Below are 18,711 nucleotides of genomic sequence, written 5' to 3'. Positions count from 1 at the left end.
AATATCACTGATCATTAGAGAAGTGCAAATCAAGTCGGGTGCAGTGGCTCATGCCTGTAATCCCACCACTTTGGGAAGCTGAGGCAGGTGGATCAACTGAGGTCAGGAGTCCGAGACCAGCCTGGCCAACATAGTGAAACCCTGTCTCTACTAAAAATACAAAAATTAACTGGGTATGGTGGCAGAAGCCTGTAATCCTAGCTACTCAGGAGGCTGAGGCAGAAGAATCGCTTGAACCTGGGAGGTGGAGGTTGCAGTGAGCTGAGATCGCACCACTGCACTCCAGCCTGGGCAACAGGGCAAGACTCTGTTCAAAAAAAAAAAAAAAGAGAGAGAAGTGCAAATCAAAACCACAATGAGCTACCATCTCACACCAGTCAGAATGGCTATGAAAAAGTGAAAAAATAACAGATCCTGGAAAGGTTGTAGAGAAAATGGAACACTTATACACTGTTGGTGGGAGTGTAAATTAGTTCAACCACTGTGGAAGGCACTGTGGAAATTCCTCAAACACCTAAATACACAACTACCAATCAACCCAACAATCCCATTACTGAATATATACCCAAAGAAATACAAATCATTCCATTATAAAGACACATGCACATGTATGTTCACTGTAGCACTACTGACAACAGCAAAGACATGGAATCAACCCAAGTGCCCATCAGTGATTGACTGGATAAAGACAATGCAGTATATATATACATCATGGAATACTATGGAGCCATTAAAAAGAATGAGCTCCTGTCCCTTTCAGGGACATGGATATAGCTGGAGGCCATTATCCTTAGCAAACTAACGCAAAAACAGAAAACCAAATACCACGTGTTCTCACTTATAAGTGGGAGCTAAATGGTGAGAACACACGGACACATGGAAGAAAACAACACACACTGGGGCCTATTGGAGGGTGGAGGGTAGGAGGAGGAGGCTCAGGAAAAAATAACTAATGGGTACCGGGCTTAATACCTGGGTGACAGAATAATCTTTACAACAAACCCCCACGACACAAGTTTACGTATATAATAAACCTGCACATGTACTCCTGAACTTAAAATGAAAGTTAAATAAATAACTAAAATGAAAACCAGTTGATTCTGTTTTCTAACACCACAGATTGTGTAAACATTTTCATCAGGAATGGACCATGGCAGTGCTATATAGTTTTCCATTTTTCTTGATAATTGCATTTCTTTTCTTTTTTTGGTTTTGTTTTGGCTAACAGGGAATAAATGTGCTTTCATCTTATCCTTAAGGTTATCCAGCTTCTTCTAATGACTAAATTATGCAGTTTAGGGGTTGGGGCAAGCGGGGATAAAAATGAAACAAAACTCGTTATACACTGATGATTACCAAAATTAGGTGATCGATTCCTAGAGGTGTATTATACTTGTTCTCTCTACTTTTGTATGTATTTGAAAACTTCCACAGTATTTTTTTTTTTTTTTAAAGAAGACCATCTAGCTTCTCATCTATATTCTTCTTTCTACTCTTTGCTCACTTCGATGGATTGGTAGGTAGGCTGGAGAATCACTTCTGCTACAAATTTCTCTTTTTCAGGCTCTGAGCCATGGCTTCCATTACTCTGGCTCATCTGTCCTCTATGTCTTCCAAGTATTTGCCAGAATCTTTGATCTGCCAATATCTCAGTCTTGTTCTCAGCATTCTTTTTTTTTTTTTTTTTTTTTTTTTGAGACGGAGTCTCATTCTGTCGCCCAGGCTGGAGTGCAATGGCATGATCTCAGTTTCAAGCGATTCTTCTGCCTCAGCCTTCTGAGTAGCTGGGATTACAGGCACCTGCCATCATACCTGGCTAATTTTTTTTTTTGTATTTTTGTAGAGACGGGGTTTTACCATTTTGGCCAGGTTGGTCTTGAACTCCTGACCTCAGGTGATGCCCCCACCTTGGCTTCCCAAAGTGCTGGGATTGCAGGCGTGAGCCACCATGCCCGGCCTTCTCAGCATTCTTAAATTTATTTCCCTTGTGCTTGTTAACTATAATTTAACATGTGCTAATATTTAGTCTACCACTTTGAAGCAAGAATCCTGCATCCACTTTATTTTAACCAAACACAGACTATCAGGTAAGAAGATATGCTCTTTATCCGAGAGCCCTGGCATATAACATGTTTCCACTCATGGTGCCACTATTGGCTTCCCTTTCCTTTATTTAATGTCACCTTAAAATATATACGTGTGTGTGTATATATGTGTGTGTGTATAGATATACACTGACAGAAGTCTAAGGACTAGAATAAAATATAAATGCAGAAGCAAACAACCTATATATATATATAGATAGATAGATAGTTTTGTTTTGTTTAAGTTTTTTTTGTACAGATGAGATCTCACTATGTTGCCCAGGCTGGTCTCAAATTCCTGGGCTCAAGCAATCCTCCTACCTCAGCCTCCCAAAGTGCTGGCATTATAGGTATAAGCCACTGTGCCTGGTCGATATCACCTTCTTAAACTTCTACTGATGCTGACCCAGTAGAAACCACTGAGACAGATAAATATGAGAGGTATTATTAGGAAGGACCAGTGAAGTGTCCCTAAACCACTACCAAACTACACATTCTTCTTAACTGTCTTTACAAACCAACCAACAGAACATAATCATCTTTTGAATATATATTAAAAAGACATAGTACCAGATGCCAAGACAGTGGACATTCTAAGAATAATATTCAGGGGAACAAAGCTCATTTACACTTTCCAGGGATTAAAGGCAAATGAACTTTAGTTGTGAGAAACAAATTCCTTATCCTGTAGATACATTCCATTTGTTTTACTGTTGGGAAATTTATATATAATTTGGAATAAAGATCATACCTTCCCCTGGATTTGTCCACAAGATTTTCTGGAGAGACCCTTGAACCTGGTCTTTGATGATGGACAGACTGAACCTGGGATTCTGGGCTGTAACGATTTGACGTTTTAGTCCTCACAGGTGTAGACACCAAAGCAGATGGTGAGTTCTGGAATGTAGAAGTAGGAGGCTGCTGGGGAGTCTGTGAGGAAACTTGATTTCTAGCAAAATCTTGTGTGATAATTTGCTGTGAATGAGAAAAGAAGGAAGTGGGAAAATTCATTGAGTACTTGCAAAAAAAAAAGTATTAAGAAATCTAGATATCTTTATTATAAATTTCTTTTTCTATATGAAATCTGCTTTCCCCATGATCAAAAAAGAAAATCAGCTAATAAGAATAATGAAAAACTTACACAGATGTGATCAGCAAGTGTGATCAGCCGATGAGTCCTGGGCACTTGCCCCATTCCCTCTGCCTGTGAAGAAGGGGGCAGCTGTTGCTGGGGAGACGGTGATTCCTGCTGTGGTCGATAGTGATGTAATGGTCCTTCATACTGTCTGGTAGCATCGTCTAGTAGAGAACACATAGATGTCTTACTCCAGGAATGTCTGTGCCTTTCACTCATTATCAAAGATTAAATATAATTCAGAAGAACACATGAAAGGATGTGGTACACAGCTCCAAACAAAAAACTTATCTTAATTTTGGAAAAAAAAATTATTCACCAACAGAAGTCTGAGGACTAGAACAAAATATAAATGCAGAAGCAAACAAAATTAATATAAACTATTTTCTGTATCCTTAAAAAATAAAAAAGAATCGATAGCTGTTTCTAAAGCAGGCTCATGTAAGATAACCCTAAAATAAACAAAACAAGTTAATTCTTACCATGGTCTAGACAGATAATTAGAAGCAAATGATAAATGTAAATATGAAAACATGTAAATGGTAGCTTAAGAAGACATACTTTCGGCTTGATTTGCCTTAACCACCTCTGGCTGATAGGTCTGCAGTTTTTCCTGGGGTGGCGCAGGTGAGCTGGCAGGACTTATCACCTCAATAGCATCGCTAGGTGTTTCATACCTGTGAGAAGATACTTTAAGAAAAGAAAATCTTATTTTAAAACTAATCCTGGGAAAAGTTTCTAAAGTCTAAGTTCTTCAAACCTACAGCATATTTTCAATTCTGATCAACCATGTTCAATGGTATTCCAGGTTAATGAGGGTTTTCTGAAGTTTTATGAGCTTTAAGACATTTTAGGCCAGGTGCAGTGGCTCACACCTGTAATCCCAGCACTTTGGGAGGCCGAGGCAGGTGGGTCACCTGAGGTCGGGGGTTTGAGACCAGCCTGACCAACGTGGAGAAACCCTGTCTCTACTAAAAAAATACAAAATTAGTCAGGCGTGGTGGCTCATGCCTGTAATCCCAGCTACTCGGGAGGCTGAGGCAGGAGAATCGCTTGAACCCGGGAGGCAGAGGTTGTGGTGAGCTGAGATTGCGCCATTGCACTCCATCCTGGGCAACGAGAGCGAAACTCCGTCTCAAAAAAAAAAAAAAAAGACACGTTTTAAAGCACAATAATAAACACTGGAATGAGGCAGAACAGAGAACAGATTTATGATATTTTTCCTGGGAGCTGGAAAAGAAATCACCAGGGAAACATTTATGGAAAGAGGTTAATAAACAAATAAGGGAGTAGATCTCAATAACTGATTCCAATAATTCCAATTCTGTGGGACATTCCGTTCTTAGAAAAACGCTGAGGCTATAAAGCTGCTTCATTCACTACCATGATGATTTTAAAGCTATGGATTATATAACACTATATATAATGATTTTCTCAAATAACTGGAGTATTGCTAACAAAAGTTACTCCAAATATTAATAATTTTTTTGCACTGTGTTACATTGTGAAAATAACCAGAAATGGTACAGAATGTCTGAAGGGAAGTATATTCCCAGAAAGGGAGGATGTCAACCAACTCTGGAGGATACCCACATCAAAAAGGACCTCCTCTAAGACGCAGTTCTCAAGTAAACAGAGGGGCTGTGCAGTGGGGCTAACAGGCAGCTTTTCACAGTCCTGCCATGGCCTCAGAGCTGACAGTTGAGAGCAGATGTAACCACCTATTCAGGAACCTCTGAATTCAGAGGGCTCTTCACATCTACAAACTACACTATAGAATCTGAGAGCACTGTCAGAGCTCCAAAGGGTACATGGCCCTGGCTGGACACAGATGCAGCAGGTGGGAATGAACCCTGCTCCCTAGCCACCAGCTGCTCCTCTGGTACTCAACAGTCCTTCCTATCCCCACCAGGTCATGGAAACTGCAGCTACCTGGGTTCTAGTACACTTAGGAGATTGGAAACTTGATAAATGGGACAGAAATGATCATTGAGAAACTAAAATAAATCACTATATTCTAAGAAGTTTACAGCAATTTGTGACTTTTGTATCCACTGTTACTCATCACTGGTTATGTATTCACATCCTAAATCTGCTTACAACTTCCAATATTCACTCAGTAGAAAGTCTGATTCCGAACTGTGTTCACATTGCTCTTGAAGCCTTAAGGGGCAAGACTATATGGCAACGGACTTCACCTTCAGGATGAGGGGGGCTCTCAAGAGTCAAACTGAAAGCCACACTGAAGAACTGTACACAGCCTTTGGACATCATGGAATTCACTGACCAGTGATAAAAATGACAACCACACACAGAGGCATGGACACTCAGAAAAGATGAGCTATTTTCAAACCTTCTGAAAATCAAAGTCCTACGGCAAGGTTTGGTTTGTGATGCAAACTGAAAAGAAATGTTTAATCCAATGATTAAGGAACCCATGTGCTATACCATTCAATAAGCCCAGGTGGGATCTCCCAGTGTGCTGGCGACTTCCCTTCAAAAGACCTATTCATACAACTATAGAATATCTCTTTCTCAGTGAGCAATTTTCTGCATGCAGAAAATCTATATTGCAGATTTTCCTAATCTCAGGCTAAAAGAAGTCTTTTGTCTACACAACACTACCCTCTCTCTCTAAAAGCCTCAGCAATGGGGTAGATGTGACCTAAACAAATTATAATTAAGCTAGTGGATACTTAGAGATCAAAAGAACTGCACATTGCATTCTGGAGCATAAGAAATCATTTTTTTTCATGATCTCTAACTCTACTGAATTTATTCAATGGATATAACAGAAAGATGACTATATATGATTAAATTACTTCCAGTGTTAGCAGATGCTTATTTAAATACTTGCTTGTTCTTTCTACAATTCCACATAGAATTGAGGCAATAGTTTAAAAGAAAATTTAAAAAGTAACTTTTCTAGCATTTTAATGTAGACCTGTGAATTTCAAGATTTGCAGGTTAGCCATCACAATGACTAACCAGACTTGAACAAAATCCAACTTGCAAAAAAGATGCAATATAAATACCAATCACCAGTAATAAGTAGTCTCACTTTTAAAAATCTGTGTCTTAGAAAAAGGATATTAGAGGCTTTGGGGTATTGGCATAAATACAGAACCATGTCCTAGCAAATGCTTCCTGAGAAATTATACCTCAGTAGCACAGAGCCTGGAGATATATCCACTACCTTTCAGATGCCTAAATATGTTAATAAGGTCTGCCTTCTACTTTCTAAATTTAATTACATAAATGATACAGTTTTCTTGTGGAAAATACATTGATAGGCTTATATGTAGGAAACTGGGATATTTAAATAATCATAAAAACAGAAGATACATTTTTGCATTACATTTACTATCAAGCATTAGGATTTTTAAATACCATATAGTTCTACTTGACCTAAAGAATAAAGTAATTCTTTACTCAGACATCACATTGTGAAACTCAGATTGAGATACATACAGCTACTAGAAGAGTCTGAACTTTGAGAGCCACGTTCCCTCGCATCCTTGTCCGAGGCAATTTGCCGGGTGATGATCACGTCTATGAAGTTAGCTGCAGTAATGGTAGTCTTCCCTCGGGTCCTTAGCTCTTCCTCATATCTGGATTTTGGAGGAGGCCCTTTATCTTTCCCAGCCTCAGAATAAACTACTGAAGAATGAGGCTGGGGCTTGCCACTTGGAAAGGCTGAAGAAGTGTATAAACACTGAACAGATCTCTTCTCCACCTCCAGGGTTTTCTGCTCTAGCTGCTGCTGTTCACTAACTGCTGCTGACCTGCTTCTCAAATTTTCTTCTAACCTGGCAGCTTCATGCTTACTCTCTTTTGTTTTGGACACATCCATCTGGGGTGCAGAAGCTGCAGCATCCACAAGAGCAGCCAGGGCATCCGCAGCAGTGTTGTAACGGGAGGCTGGCAGGCCTTGGCTTATTGAAGGGCCCCCAGCAGGCAGTGGCCTGTAAATAAAACCAAATCACAGCTCTGTGAAGGGAAGACCATTTGCTGGGAATGTGGTGGGGAGATGGAAGGACAAACTGCAACAACAAAAAAGGCTTCGTGGCACGGGCAGAAAAGCATGACTATACTTAGACTATTGCAGTCACAAATTTTAAAATGAATATACAAGAGACATTTTTTGTCAAAATATGTACAAGAGACTGACATGATTCGTAGCTGAGCAGTTGGATCCAAAGGTGTGATTACACTGGTTCCATTGGTTCCTTGGAAAACACTGGGTCTCTGTTGCAACATGGTCTCCTGAGTTCTTACTGAAGGCGAAGGGGAGCGAACATATCCATGACTGCCAGGTCGGCCAGGCTGTTCTGAGCCTGCAGAGGTGAAAAAGAAAAAAGAAAAAAAGACATAAGGAGGAAGCTACAGATAAAAGGAAGCAATGCTTATGGATTGTTTATTTTTTTATTTTTTATTTTTTTTTTGAGACGGAGTCTAGCTCTGTTGCCCAGGCTGGAGTGCAGTGGCACAATCTCGGCTCACTGCAAGCTCCACCTCCTGGGTTTACGCCATTCTCCTGCCTCAGCCTCCCGAGTAGCTGGGACTACAGGCGCCCGCCACCTCGCCTGGCTAGTTTTTTTGTATTTTTTTAAGTAGAGACGGGGTTTCACTGTGTTAGCCAGGATGGTCTCGATCTCCTGACCTCATGATCCGCCCGTCTCGGCCTCCCAAAGTGCTAGGATTACAGGCGTGAGCTACCGCGCCCGGCCGGATTGTTTATTTCCTAATATACCTAAATAGAAAAAAGGAAAACAAGACAAGAAACTTGATAGTCTACTTTCTGGCCTTTCCAGAAATATGTTCTAAAAGTTTCCAAATAAAGATGCAATAAAACCGCAGCAGTAACTTGAAACAAAACGTCAGCCATCATTTACTGTCATTTCCATTTCTCTGATAAATTTCAATCTTGATCCCAGAAATAAAACAGCACCAACAAGAAGTACTACTACAAATCATATAAGTTCATCTTTCAGAGTCTTCCTCAAACTCCAGTCTGTACATGATTTCCAAAATCTAATCAGGCACAACTTTCTAAGCATCATAATGAAAATAATATACCACTGCTACACTAGGGTTTGAGACTGTTTCATTCAACCACAGTTTGCCCTGCTTCATTTCTTCACTGTCCCCTTCACAGGTGACTCTTTCTCTCAGCAAGCTCTCTTTTGAAATGAAATCATTCACATTATCCTCCCACATAAAACTTGGCTCCCACAATTACACTTCTACAATATTTGGTATGTTTTTGTTCACTTAACTCTAACTCTCCCATAACAAAGTCAGAGCTTGGACTTGGTCAGAACTACTTCAGGCAGAAGATTTTGAACTCTCAAATCCCTCCCCAATCACTTTCCTCTTGACCTCGTCTTGTTCTGTGTCCTCACTCCAACCTTCTAACCTGCTCACTGGCTTCATAACAGCCAGCCGTTTTAGCACACACCACTCTTCTCACACACACCACCACCTCAGCCAGGCTTCTCAGCAGTTTTCTCCCTTCTAACCATTCATCAGCTTATATGAATATTTATTTTTTAATTAAATTTAAAAAATTTTAAGAGACAGCATCACACTCTGTTACCCAGGGCACTCCACAGCTCACTGCAGCCTCAAACTCCTGGCTTCAAGGGATCATCCCACTTCAGCCTCCTGAGTAGCTAGGACTACAGGTGCACAGCACCGCTCCTGGCTAATTTATATATATATATTTTAGAGACAGGGTATCACTATGCTGCTGAGGCTGGTCTTGAATTCCCGGCCTCAAGCAATCCTCCTGCCTCAGCCTCCTGAGTAGCTGGGATTACAGACATGAGCCACCATGCCCAGCTTATCTAAGTATTTCTATGGGATATATATTCCTAGATGTGAATTACTAGATGGAAGAGTATTTAAAATTTCTATCTCCACAGAGGCTACACCATTTACACTGCCATTGCCAACATGAGTATCTGTTTCTGCAGAAACTCCAACACAATATTTATCAACTTTCTTACATGTCTGATGCAGAGAAATGGTATCTTTGTGCCTTAAATATAAATTTTGTTCATCAGTAGGATCACAAACATTTTAAAAATCTAGTCTCTACCAAAGTTATGTATTATTTGTATGAGGGTTTCTTAAACAATTTTCCATGTTTTATGCAATTAACATGGAATCAATATTACTGTTCTGCCTTACAATTCATTAAAGCACTTCCTATAGTCAAATTCTTAGTGATTTTTATTGTACACAGATAAAGGTATACAGATAATCTTACTTTACATAGATTATACAAGATCTTCTGGATGACACAGTTATAGCTAAATGTGTTTGAGCTTTGTAACCACTGAATTATTTAACTCCTCAGAAATATTACTGGATCAAATATGATGACTATCTTTTGGGCTCCTTCCATATATTGCCATTCATATTGATTTCAAAGGTTTGTTTCCTATGGCAGTATCAATGTGACAACCTTCTGCCACTGTGCCCTTTGGTTCTGTACCTAACTCTCTGACACGTTTCTGCTTCCTTTTGCCCCGACCTAGATCGACTCTCCTGGTAATATCTAAAGACTGACCTACACTTCTTTTCACACTCTTGCCCCTTGGAAATCTCATTCAAGCCAGAGCTTCAGCTCTTGCAGGTGACTCCTAAATCAGTATCTCCAAGCTCTGTCTTTTCTTCTGAGTACCAGATCAGAGTATCTGACAATACACACGTGGTCAATGATTTGATTTAAGTAAAAGAACTGAAAAGAGCAAGTATACCATGGATAAAAAAGATTCCCCATGGACACATGAGAGGCTGGGCATCCCAAATCCAAGTCAGAAATGCTCCAATATCCAAAACTTTTTAGCTGACATGACACTCAAAGTAAACAGTCACTGGAGCACTTCAAATTTCATTATTTTTGGATTAGCAATGTCCAACTGGCATAATGCCAATATTCCAAAATCCAAAAAAAACCCTGGTTCCAAGCATTTGGGATATTCAACCTGGATGTCTAAAATCATTACATCTTTGCTTTCACTCATCATGCTCTATCTTTATTGCAGACTAATCTTGTTCCTCGTCTCTTTCTCACTCCCCATATCTAGTTAAGTCCCTTTGAGTCTACAGTGATATTCTTCCCAGCAGTTCTTTTCTGGCCATTCCCAGTGTAAAGTATTCCAGGCCACCATTAGGATGCATATGAACTATTGACAGTCTCACTGGCCTTCTGGAACCAGCCATACCCACCCTTCAGGGTTTTAATCCGCCTATTCCACTTGTATGTAAATGTACCTCTGATCATGTCACCTGCCTCCTGGACACAACATTTCATTGTAATTCAAGATGCTACACAAGCTGCTAACTGTATTTTCCATTCCTCCTCTAAACTCAAGCTCAAAAACACCTTCATATCCAGGAGATTTTGCTAGGGCTGTTCTTTCAGCCTTGAAAGCTCTGTGACCAATATCTTCAGGCCCCCGCAGTCCACTGTTTGCACCAAATAAAAATGATAGCTTCATCATGAAAACATTTTTCCGTGTAAAATCCATGTTTCCACCATCTCAGCTGTTACAGCACTTTCACCTGTTTTTCACTTGGGGCCTGTAAAAACGATGTCTTAGAATTTTTGTTTGCATCAAAAATTTTTGTGTGCAGCATTAAACACAGAGTACAAGACTGCTAAGATGTGTCCAGAGAATGGAAGAGCAGTGCCTTTCACTGACCTGGCCGCAGGTAGAGGTCGGAGGAAGCTGCAGCAATCCGTTCCCGCTCCCGCTCCTTCTCCCGCTCCCGCTCCCGTTCCCGTTCCCTCTCGGCGCTTGCAGCAGCTGCAAGGTGTGTTGGGTGTCCTGTAAAACATAAACCTGCAGCTTAAAGATAAAAATATCAACTGACTGAGTATATCAAACAATTCTGAAATTCCAAGTGACTGAAAATTTTTCACAAAGCTTCAAATTTAGGATATAAGAAGCTTCTTCTGGCCAGGTGCAGTGGCTCACACCTATAATCCCAGTACTTCAGGAGGCCAAGGCAGGTGGATCACCGGAGGCCAGGAGTTTGAGACCAGCCTGGGCAACATAGTGAGACCCTGTCTCTACTAAAAACACACAAAAAATTAGCCAGGTGTGGTGGCGCACACCTGTAATCCCAGCTACTCCAGAGGCTGAGGCATGAGAATCTCTTGAACCCGGGAGATGGAGGTTGCAGTGAGCTGAGATCACACCACTGCGCTCCAGCCTGGGCAACGGAGCCAGACTCTGTCTCCAAAACAAACAAAAAAAAGACAAGACAAGAAAACAGAAAAAGGAGTTTGTTTTATTAAGAGTCTTGGATAAGAACTGAAGCATAACATAAGCTTTTAAGGCATTTCTAAGGTATCTAGTGACAGTTGGCACATAAGAACTACTATTAAATGTTAAAAGAAAAACAAGAAACCAAAGAAAGGAAAATTGCCCTAAATACCTTAAAAGGCTATGTTGTAAAAACATAAACACAATGGTTCTATTAGAGAGGTGTGTGACTGTAGAATCTTACCTGGAGACATGGAAGCAGAGTTGTATGGCCTAGGAGGGAAAGTAATCTGCGTACCAGGAATATAAGTGATTCTGTCCATGGGAGGAGTGCTTGTTCCCCCTGGATGAGGCACTAAAATTGTTGGAGGCATATTGGTCAGGTCAATGATTCCTATCCAAAAGACAAATACAATTTATGTTAAGTGTTATTCTAAAGGTACAGAACCATACATGACTTTTGGATTTTGTCTATCTCTGTGAATCAAGGATAATTTGTATATAATATAAATAAAAATGTTTACTATCATCATTACTTTTTAAAAGATTCTTTAACTCTCAAGAAGGATATTAAAGACTCTACTTCATATTAGTAACCTCAAAGTATGGAGATTAAAGAGACAGAGAAATTTGTAAAACATGGATTACAAATACTCAGCACAAGGATTTGGTTTAACTAAACCAAAATTTCAGTATTCACCAAAACACCTTCTTTCAATGTATGTCTCGGGGCTAAAAAGTCTATGGGAAGAAGGATACAGTGTTCTTTTCTTTCTTTCTTCCCATCATTCATTCAACAAGTATTTATCGAGTACCTAAGAAACACTGGGTAAACATAAATATTCTATGAATTCTGAAATGCAAAGACACACACCTCTCGTTGCTGGGTATGGGAGACCCAGTGGCTGCTCTCTTGGGGAGAGTCCTCTGGCCACATCTGGACGCAAGTTCACTTGCATCTGTTGTGAGGTAATGTAATCATTTAAGATTGTCTGTCTTGTGTTCTCCATTGCGTAAAGCTGATACTGACTTGGGTAACCTGGAGTTGGTGAAAGCTGTCTCTGAAACAGGTAAGCAGCCGCTGCTGATTGAGAGAATGAAAGAAAGGCACTGAGTTTTGTCCTGGCTGAAATGCATTTGCTAAACACCATCTACAAAAGAGTAGAGAAAAATCATGTGCTGAGCTAGTGCACATGGAACTTTTACTTAGTTATAAGGATTAAGGTGGATTTGTTTTAGACCTTGATATATTAGCAGTATCACTTCTAATTCATTCTAATGTCTGAGAAGTAATGGAAAAAGGGGAAGGATAACAGTAGCTAAAAACTACTCAAGTACTTTTACTTTCAATCTTTGACATGTAACTTTATTATATTTTTACCTGCCATCTGCTAGAGTTGTGTTTGAAAACAGAATTGTTTTTACAGTACTGATCATCCAATACAACCAACAGAAATGTATACGAAAACACTTTATGGCAATCAGTAACTTTACTCTCCAGGGGGTGAAAATGATTATAGACTATAAGCATTTAATTAGCCCATGTGTTTGGAGCAGACTGGCAAACTTTTGACATAAAGGGCCAAATGGTAAATATATTTTAGGCTTTGTGGGCCTTTTCGTATCTGTCACAGCTACTCAACTCTGACACTGTAGCACAAAAAGAGCTACAGGAAAAAAGAATAAATGGTGTGGCTGTGTCCTAATAAAACTTTATTTACAAACACAAGAGGCAACAGGATTTGGCTAAAAAGCTGTAGTTTTTCGCAACCCCTAGGTGACAGAATGACACAAGACACATGACACGAGGAAGGAGTAAGGTGTGGTAAAAAGTAGAAGATAATGTCTCTCTCCTCGAAACATTATAATCCAGCTCAGGCTCAAAAACAAGCAAATGAAACCATTACAAAATGAAGACTATGATAAACACTAAATAGAAACTAGAAACATTCCATTTTGTCTGAGAACCGGAGTGACCTATTTTATATGTATATGTTCTCCCTAGAAAAACAAGTAACATGTTTTCTGGAATATTTGCTTCCCCTTCATCTAGAAGCTAGGTAAGTCTGTCAGCTGACACAATCTGGGACACAGTGCCCTAAGTAATAGGTATTGGGCTCCTCTGAAACAGTGTTGTCAAATGACACATACTTTGATGACACTTACACAGCTTTTAGATAAAACATTTCCCACAGGTACTTTGCTATTATGAAATGTAAATAACCCTTAGAATTCTTACTTTTAAAATTTAGCATACTGATAATGAAAAATTCTTCCCTAAGGACCAAAGTGAGGCACAAGTATTCTGTGTTCTAATTTGCACCTGAAGGATATAAGTAATAAGCAAAGCAAAGAGTTTAGGCCAGAGAAGAGGTCTGAGCAGAAAACACATGTGTGACTGGGCTCAGCCAATAGCGGCAAGGAAGAACAAGGACTGCACCCTGGGAGGACAAGGTGCAGCCACTGGTCCTGCAGATTATAACAGCCCAGCCGAGCCTCTCTGTACCAACCAATGGGACTGCTCCCCTCCCCTCCCTATGTAAAACACAGTGCCCTCTGCCCAGCACAGACTGCTCTCTAGAAACCTGCACATGTCTGCACCTATCAGATTCTGTCTACCAACGTCAGTGGTGTTCTAAAGTTTCTTCCAGCTGTACTTGTTACTAGAATTATGGACCTTAATGACATAATTTGTAAATCAAAGAAGAATGAAGAGTGGTTTCTCTGAAAACTAAGTTAATAGCTTTGGAAAGACTTGATACAGAAGTTGAATCAGGTGTGGACCAGACAACTTTAAAAGGCTGGAAAAAAATCTAGAAGGATTCTGTATTTAGATTGCTTGGAAGTGTCTTTACTTGGAAATTCTAGCTTTACTTAAAAAAAGAAACACCTGGAAATGTGAATTTCTTTTATATAAGACAGTGAGCTTTAATCAATCGTTATTGAAAAAGCCTTGGCCTTAGATCAGAGTACTGGTAAATGAACATCTATGCTGTAAGTTAACACGTTTAAGGTATGCCCCTGTCATTTAAAAATAATTATTCACATTAACCCACATTTTCAATTAGCTTCACCAAGTGCCATAAGAGAGCTTTTCATATACTATTATTTTTAGTTCTTTACTGGGTGCTGATAAGATTTTATTTCTTGATCTGGGTGCTGGTAACATGGGGGAATTTAGTTTGTGAAAATTCACTGAGCTGTACATTAATGGTACTTGCAATTGTACTGTATTATACAACAACAGAAAGCTGAAAAGGCATACAGGTGGCATATTTATTTGCCATAAATTATCACTATATTTCATGTTTACCAGGATCCAAAGCCCTGTGAAAAGGCATGGCTGGATCCAAGTGCGTGGGCAGGTGGCTCCGATAAACCTCTCCCGCAGCGCTGCCTCTGTGATGGGGATCAAACGGACTGTGGCTCACGACAGGGTCCACCCCAGGCACTGGAGACTTCGCTGGGATACTTTCCCTCTGCGTAGGGGTCAGTGTCGATTTCCTTTCATGATTGGTAGACTTGTTAGAAGAAATTGTAACTGGAAAAAAAGAGCCAATGCCACAAGTTCTTAAGAAACTTGCAAAGTATGATAATATTTGTCCATTTCTCAACCATTCAAATACAGACTATATTCATGTATTTGGATCTTCTCTTTCCCCTCAACATTTAACATTCAATATTGCAAAATATGAAAATGGAAACAACTAGTAGAAACTTGAGATTTGGAGAGTACTGTCACCTTTTGGATCACAGCACCAGTATTTTACCACCTTATGTAACATTAAAAATAAAATTCAATACTCTTCTTTAAATCTCATTATGAATGATTGTTTTTTGTATGACTTTAACATTCTAAATTCTTTTGTCCCCACATGTAGTAAACTTGTTTTCTCATTGCCTGTGTTATGCAACTTCCTTACTACTCATCAATCACAAATTTCACTAATTTTTTCCTTGCTCTGTTCTTCCACAATGACTTTCTCATTACTTCACCAACATCTATCTCCTCCCTACTCCAGCCTCTCCTCTTTTAAATTATGTTATTCAGAGTGTTCAGACTGTCCCACCAATAACTATATATTCGAACACTTACTAGCCATCACCCTCAAATTTTTTTTTTTTTTTTGAGATGGAGTCTCGCTCTGTCGCCCAGGCTGTAGTGCAGTGGCGTGATCTCAGCTCACTGCAGTCTCTACCTCCTGGGTTCAAGCAATTCTCCTGCCTCAGCCTCCCGAGTAACTGGGACTACAGGAGCACGCCACCATGCCAGGCTAATTTTTTTTGTATTTCTAGTAAAGACGGGGTTTTACCATGGCCTCCCAAAGTGCTGGGATTACAGGTGTGAGCCACCGCGCCCAGCCACCCTCAATTTTTTTAACTGTGGTGAAATATACATAACATAAAATTTACAATTTTAGCCATTTTAAAGGGTACAATTCACAGTGGCATTAAGTACAATGCATGATGGTTGTGTAACCATTACATCTAAATACTAATATTTTGATACTATAAACTTTACCACAAACAAATCTGCCTGCCCAAAGAAAGAAATCACACTGGTTTGTCACATCCCCTTCCAAGTCCCATTGTGCTCAAACATGTAGTGCCCTTCCCTCTGCAGGCAACTCTCCGTAAGAACTAAAGCTACAAGCATTTGGACTCACCCCCTTATCCCTAACAAGGACTTCCCTTTCTCCTCACTCTGTGCTACGCCTCTCACATCCGCCAAAACACTCTTCTACAGCTCGCAGTGCCCAGCCCAGGATGTAGCATGTGAGCCACCAATAAATTTGTATTATAATAAAAAATGGTAGGTGGATGCATTTTTAAGGGCCTCAGGTTGATTCAGGGACCACTTGGTAAAAATCACTTCTCAACTGATGTAGCTGCCAGCAGCATGGGGTTATAGTGATAACAATGATAACGACAGTAACACCAACAGTTTAATTCACATTTATCGAGCCCTTCGTAAATACTCAGCACCCTTCTAAGTTCTTTACATGTACTACCTTATTTGATCTTCATAATAATCCAGAGAGGTAGGTCTTAATGTTACATTATGATTTTACAGATCAGGAAACTAAGCTACAAAAAAGCTAAGTAACTCATCTGAGTTTATGCAGTAAGAATGTTAATTCAAGCTTACGCAGTCTTGTTCCAGAGGCTACTTTCAGCTTTCACACCACACTGCCACTGAAGGAACAATGTGAAAACTGACTTCCAGAAAACCTTATGCAATTGGCTGAAAATCCACTCTAAAAATATACTTACTCTACAGCATTTCTGGACTGTGCCGTAATCTGCACTTGATTTAAATATTAGGTATTTTACTTAAATTATGCCTACTTTTAAATTAGTAGCCTTCCATACTCCTAGAATCAAGCATGACCTGCAGATCTTGGGATACTCTAAAGCTAACAATTTGATATTTACTACTTGACAAAGGTTTTTTTGTTTTGTTTTGTTTTTTTAATGCAATAAAAAGGATCAGACCAAGCAACAAAAGTAACATACCATCAGAAGTTCTGTTCATCATGGGTGAGCCTCTGGACATGGTGTTTTGATAACTCACAGGGGTCCTCCGTGCACTGGTGTCATCGTAAATCCCAGGGCTCAGTTGTGCTTTGGGAGCTTCATGCAGTGTGGACCTAAGAACGGAGGGGCCAGAGCTTACCACTGACGTGTGCCGGGAACGCACGGGTTCGCCTGCTTTCACATCCTCATATTTTCCCCGTTCTACCACTTTTATGTTCTCTGGCACAATTTCCAGCGGAGGCATTCCACGGGATAGTTTGCTAGGCCCCGTGATTAAGGATTTGACATTGTGTTTGATGGCAGATTGACCTGAGTTGTTGTCAAACTTTATTGGTGTGCCCTAAAGGGAAAGAAACAAACATTACAGGTGGCAAAGTCATCTGGCTACTTTTCTATCTCAGGTCTACGTCTGGCCCATGGCAGTTACAGTTCACTGTGGTGACCTTTTTTTTGTCTGCTGGACATCTCAATCACAACCCCACTGATCCCAAGCTGCATACTTTCCCACATTCCACACTCCATGCTATGGACACAAGAAAACTTGATGATAAGAAGTACGCAAGGCCAGGCGCCATGGCTCACACCTATAATCCCAGCACTTTGGGAGGCTGAAGCGGGCATATCACCTGAGGTCGGGAGTTCGAGACCAGCCTGACCAACATGGAGAAACCCCATCTCTACTAAAAATACAAAATTAGCCGGGCGTGGTGGCGGGCACCTATAATCTCAGCAACCCAGGAGGCTGGGGCAGGAGAATCGCTTGAACCCAGGAAGGAGAGGTTGCAGTGAGCCGAGATAGTGCCATTACACAAAGGCCAAGTGCGGTGGCTCACACCTGTGATCCCATACTTTGAGATGCTGAGGTGGGCAGATCACTTGAGCTCAGGAGTTCAAGACCAGCCTTGGCAACATGGCAAAGCCCTGTCTCTACAAAAATACAAAAATTCTGGGTGTGGTGGTACATGCCTGTAGTCCTAGCTACTTGGAAGGCTGAGGTGGGAGGACTGCTTGAGCCCAGGAGGTTAAGGCTATAGTGAGCTGTGATCATACCACTGCACTCCAGCCTGGTCCACAGAGCCAAAAAAAAAAAAAAACAAAAAGGTACAGGAAACTTTCACGTTTACTTCCAGGAGGTCTGACATCGTAAGAACCACTTATAATTATTAAGTCACACTTTTTAAAATGTTCCATAAATATCAGTTACTGACAAAAAGAGCCAAAACTTAGTTACCTGGGAAATGGAACCCTCAATTATCGGCCTTGTGCTCTGGACCACTTCTGGAGTTTTCCGACTTTCCTGAGTTAAAATATCTTGCCTTGGAATCTCATGAATGGAGCGCCCCATTTCTTTGATGGTGGTGATGCCATCGTATGGTTTTCCTTTGGTAATGGCTCCCTCAAACGCTCGTATGGGAGGACTTTCCCTTTTAATTTGTTTGGGATATTTCAGGCCATCTTCAAAGCTTTCAGTTGTTGCCCTTGGTGTCCCTTGAAAAAGAGTTCAGGAAACATTAAAATAAAGCTGATGGTTGCACAACAATGCCACGGAACTGTGCATTTAAAAATGGTTAAAATGGTAAATTTTGTTACACATATTTTAACATAATTTAAAATAATGCCTTGACATCTTGTAGTTTCTAATTAATTTTCTATTTACAGTAGATCCTCTAAT

General features: G+C 40.3%; 1 protein-coding gene across 13 annotated transcripts in view; it reads right to left on the bottom strand.

Annotated features, from left to right (window-relative positions):
• The window catches only part of LOC105491091 (nuclear receptor corepressor 1), a 187,895-nt gene that overhangs the window by 24,350 nt on the left and 144,834 nt on the right, over window positions 1-18,711 (bottom strand). For 9 of the 13 annotated variants that reach the window (XM_011757257.3, XM_011757246.3, XM_011757250.3 and 6 more), the window contains 11 exons: window positions 18,271-18,527; window positions 17,019-17,379; window positions 14,815-15,042; window positions 12,376-12,585; window positions 11,746-11,895; window positions 10,935-11,060; window positions 7,391-7,556; window positions 6,691-7,184; window positions 3,781-3,909; window positions 3,226-3,383; window positions 2,836-3,059 (listed from right to left, as the gene is read on the bottom strand). In XM_011757257.3, the coding sequence (XP_011755559.1) occupies window positions 2,836-3,059; window positions 3,226-3,383; window positions 3,781-3,909; window positions 6,691-7,184; window positions 7,391-7,556; window positions 10,935-11,060; window positions 11,746-11,895; window positions 12,376-12,585; window positions 14,815-15,042; window positions 17,019-17,379; window positions 18,271-18,527 (2,503 nt within the window). The remainder of the gene's footprint in view (window positions 1-2,835; window positions 3,060-3,225; window positions 3,384-3,780; window positions 3,910-6,690; window positions 7,185-7,390; window positions 7,557-10,934; window positions 11,061-11,745; window positions 11,896-12,375; window positions 12,586-14,814; window positions 15,043-17,018; window positions 17,380-18,270; window positions 18,528-18,711) is intronic. The other 4 variants (XM_011757258.3, XM_024795843.2, XM_071082392.1 and 1 more) reach the window with 2 other exon arrangements.

Source organism: Macaca nemestrina, chromosome 17, assembly GCF_043159975.1.
Source record: "Macaca nemestrina isolate mMacNem1 chromosome 17, mMacNem.hap1, whole genome shotgun sequence".
In the NCBI taxonomy this organism is placed as follows: domain Eukaryota; kingdom Metazoa; phylum Chordata; class Mammalia; order Primates; family Cercopithecidae; genus Macaca; species Macaca nemestrina.
The sequence above is the reverse complement of the archived record's forward strand: the minus strand, read 5'-3'. Positions and strand labels throughout refer to the sequence as shown.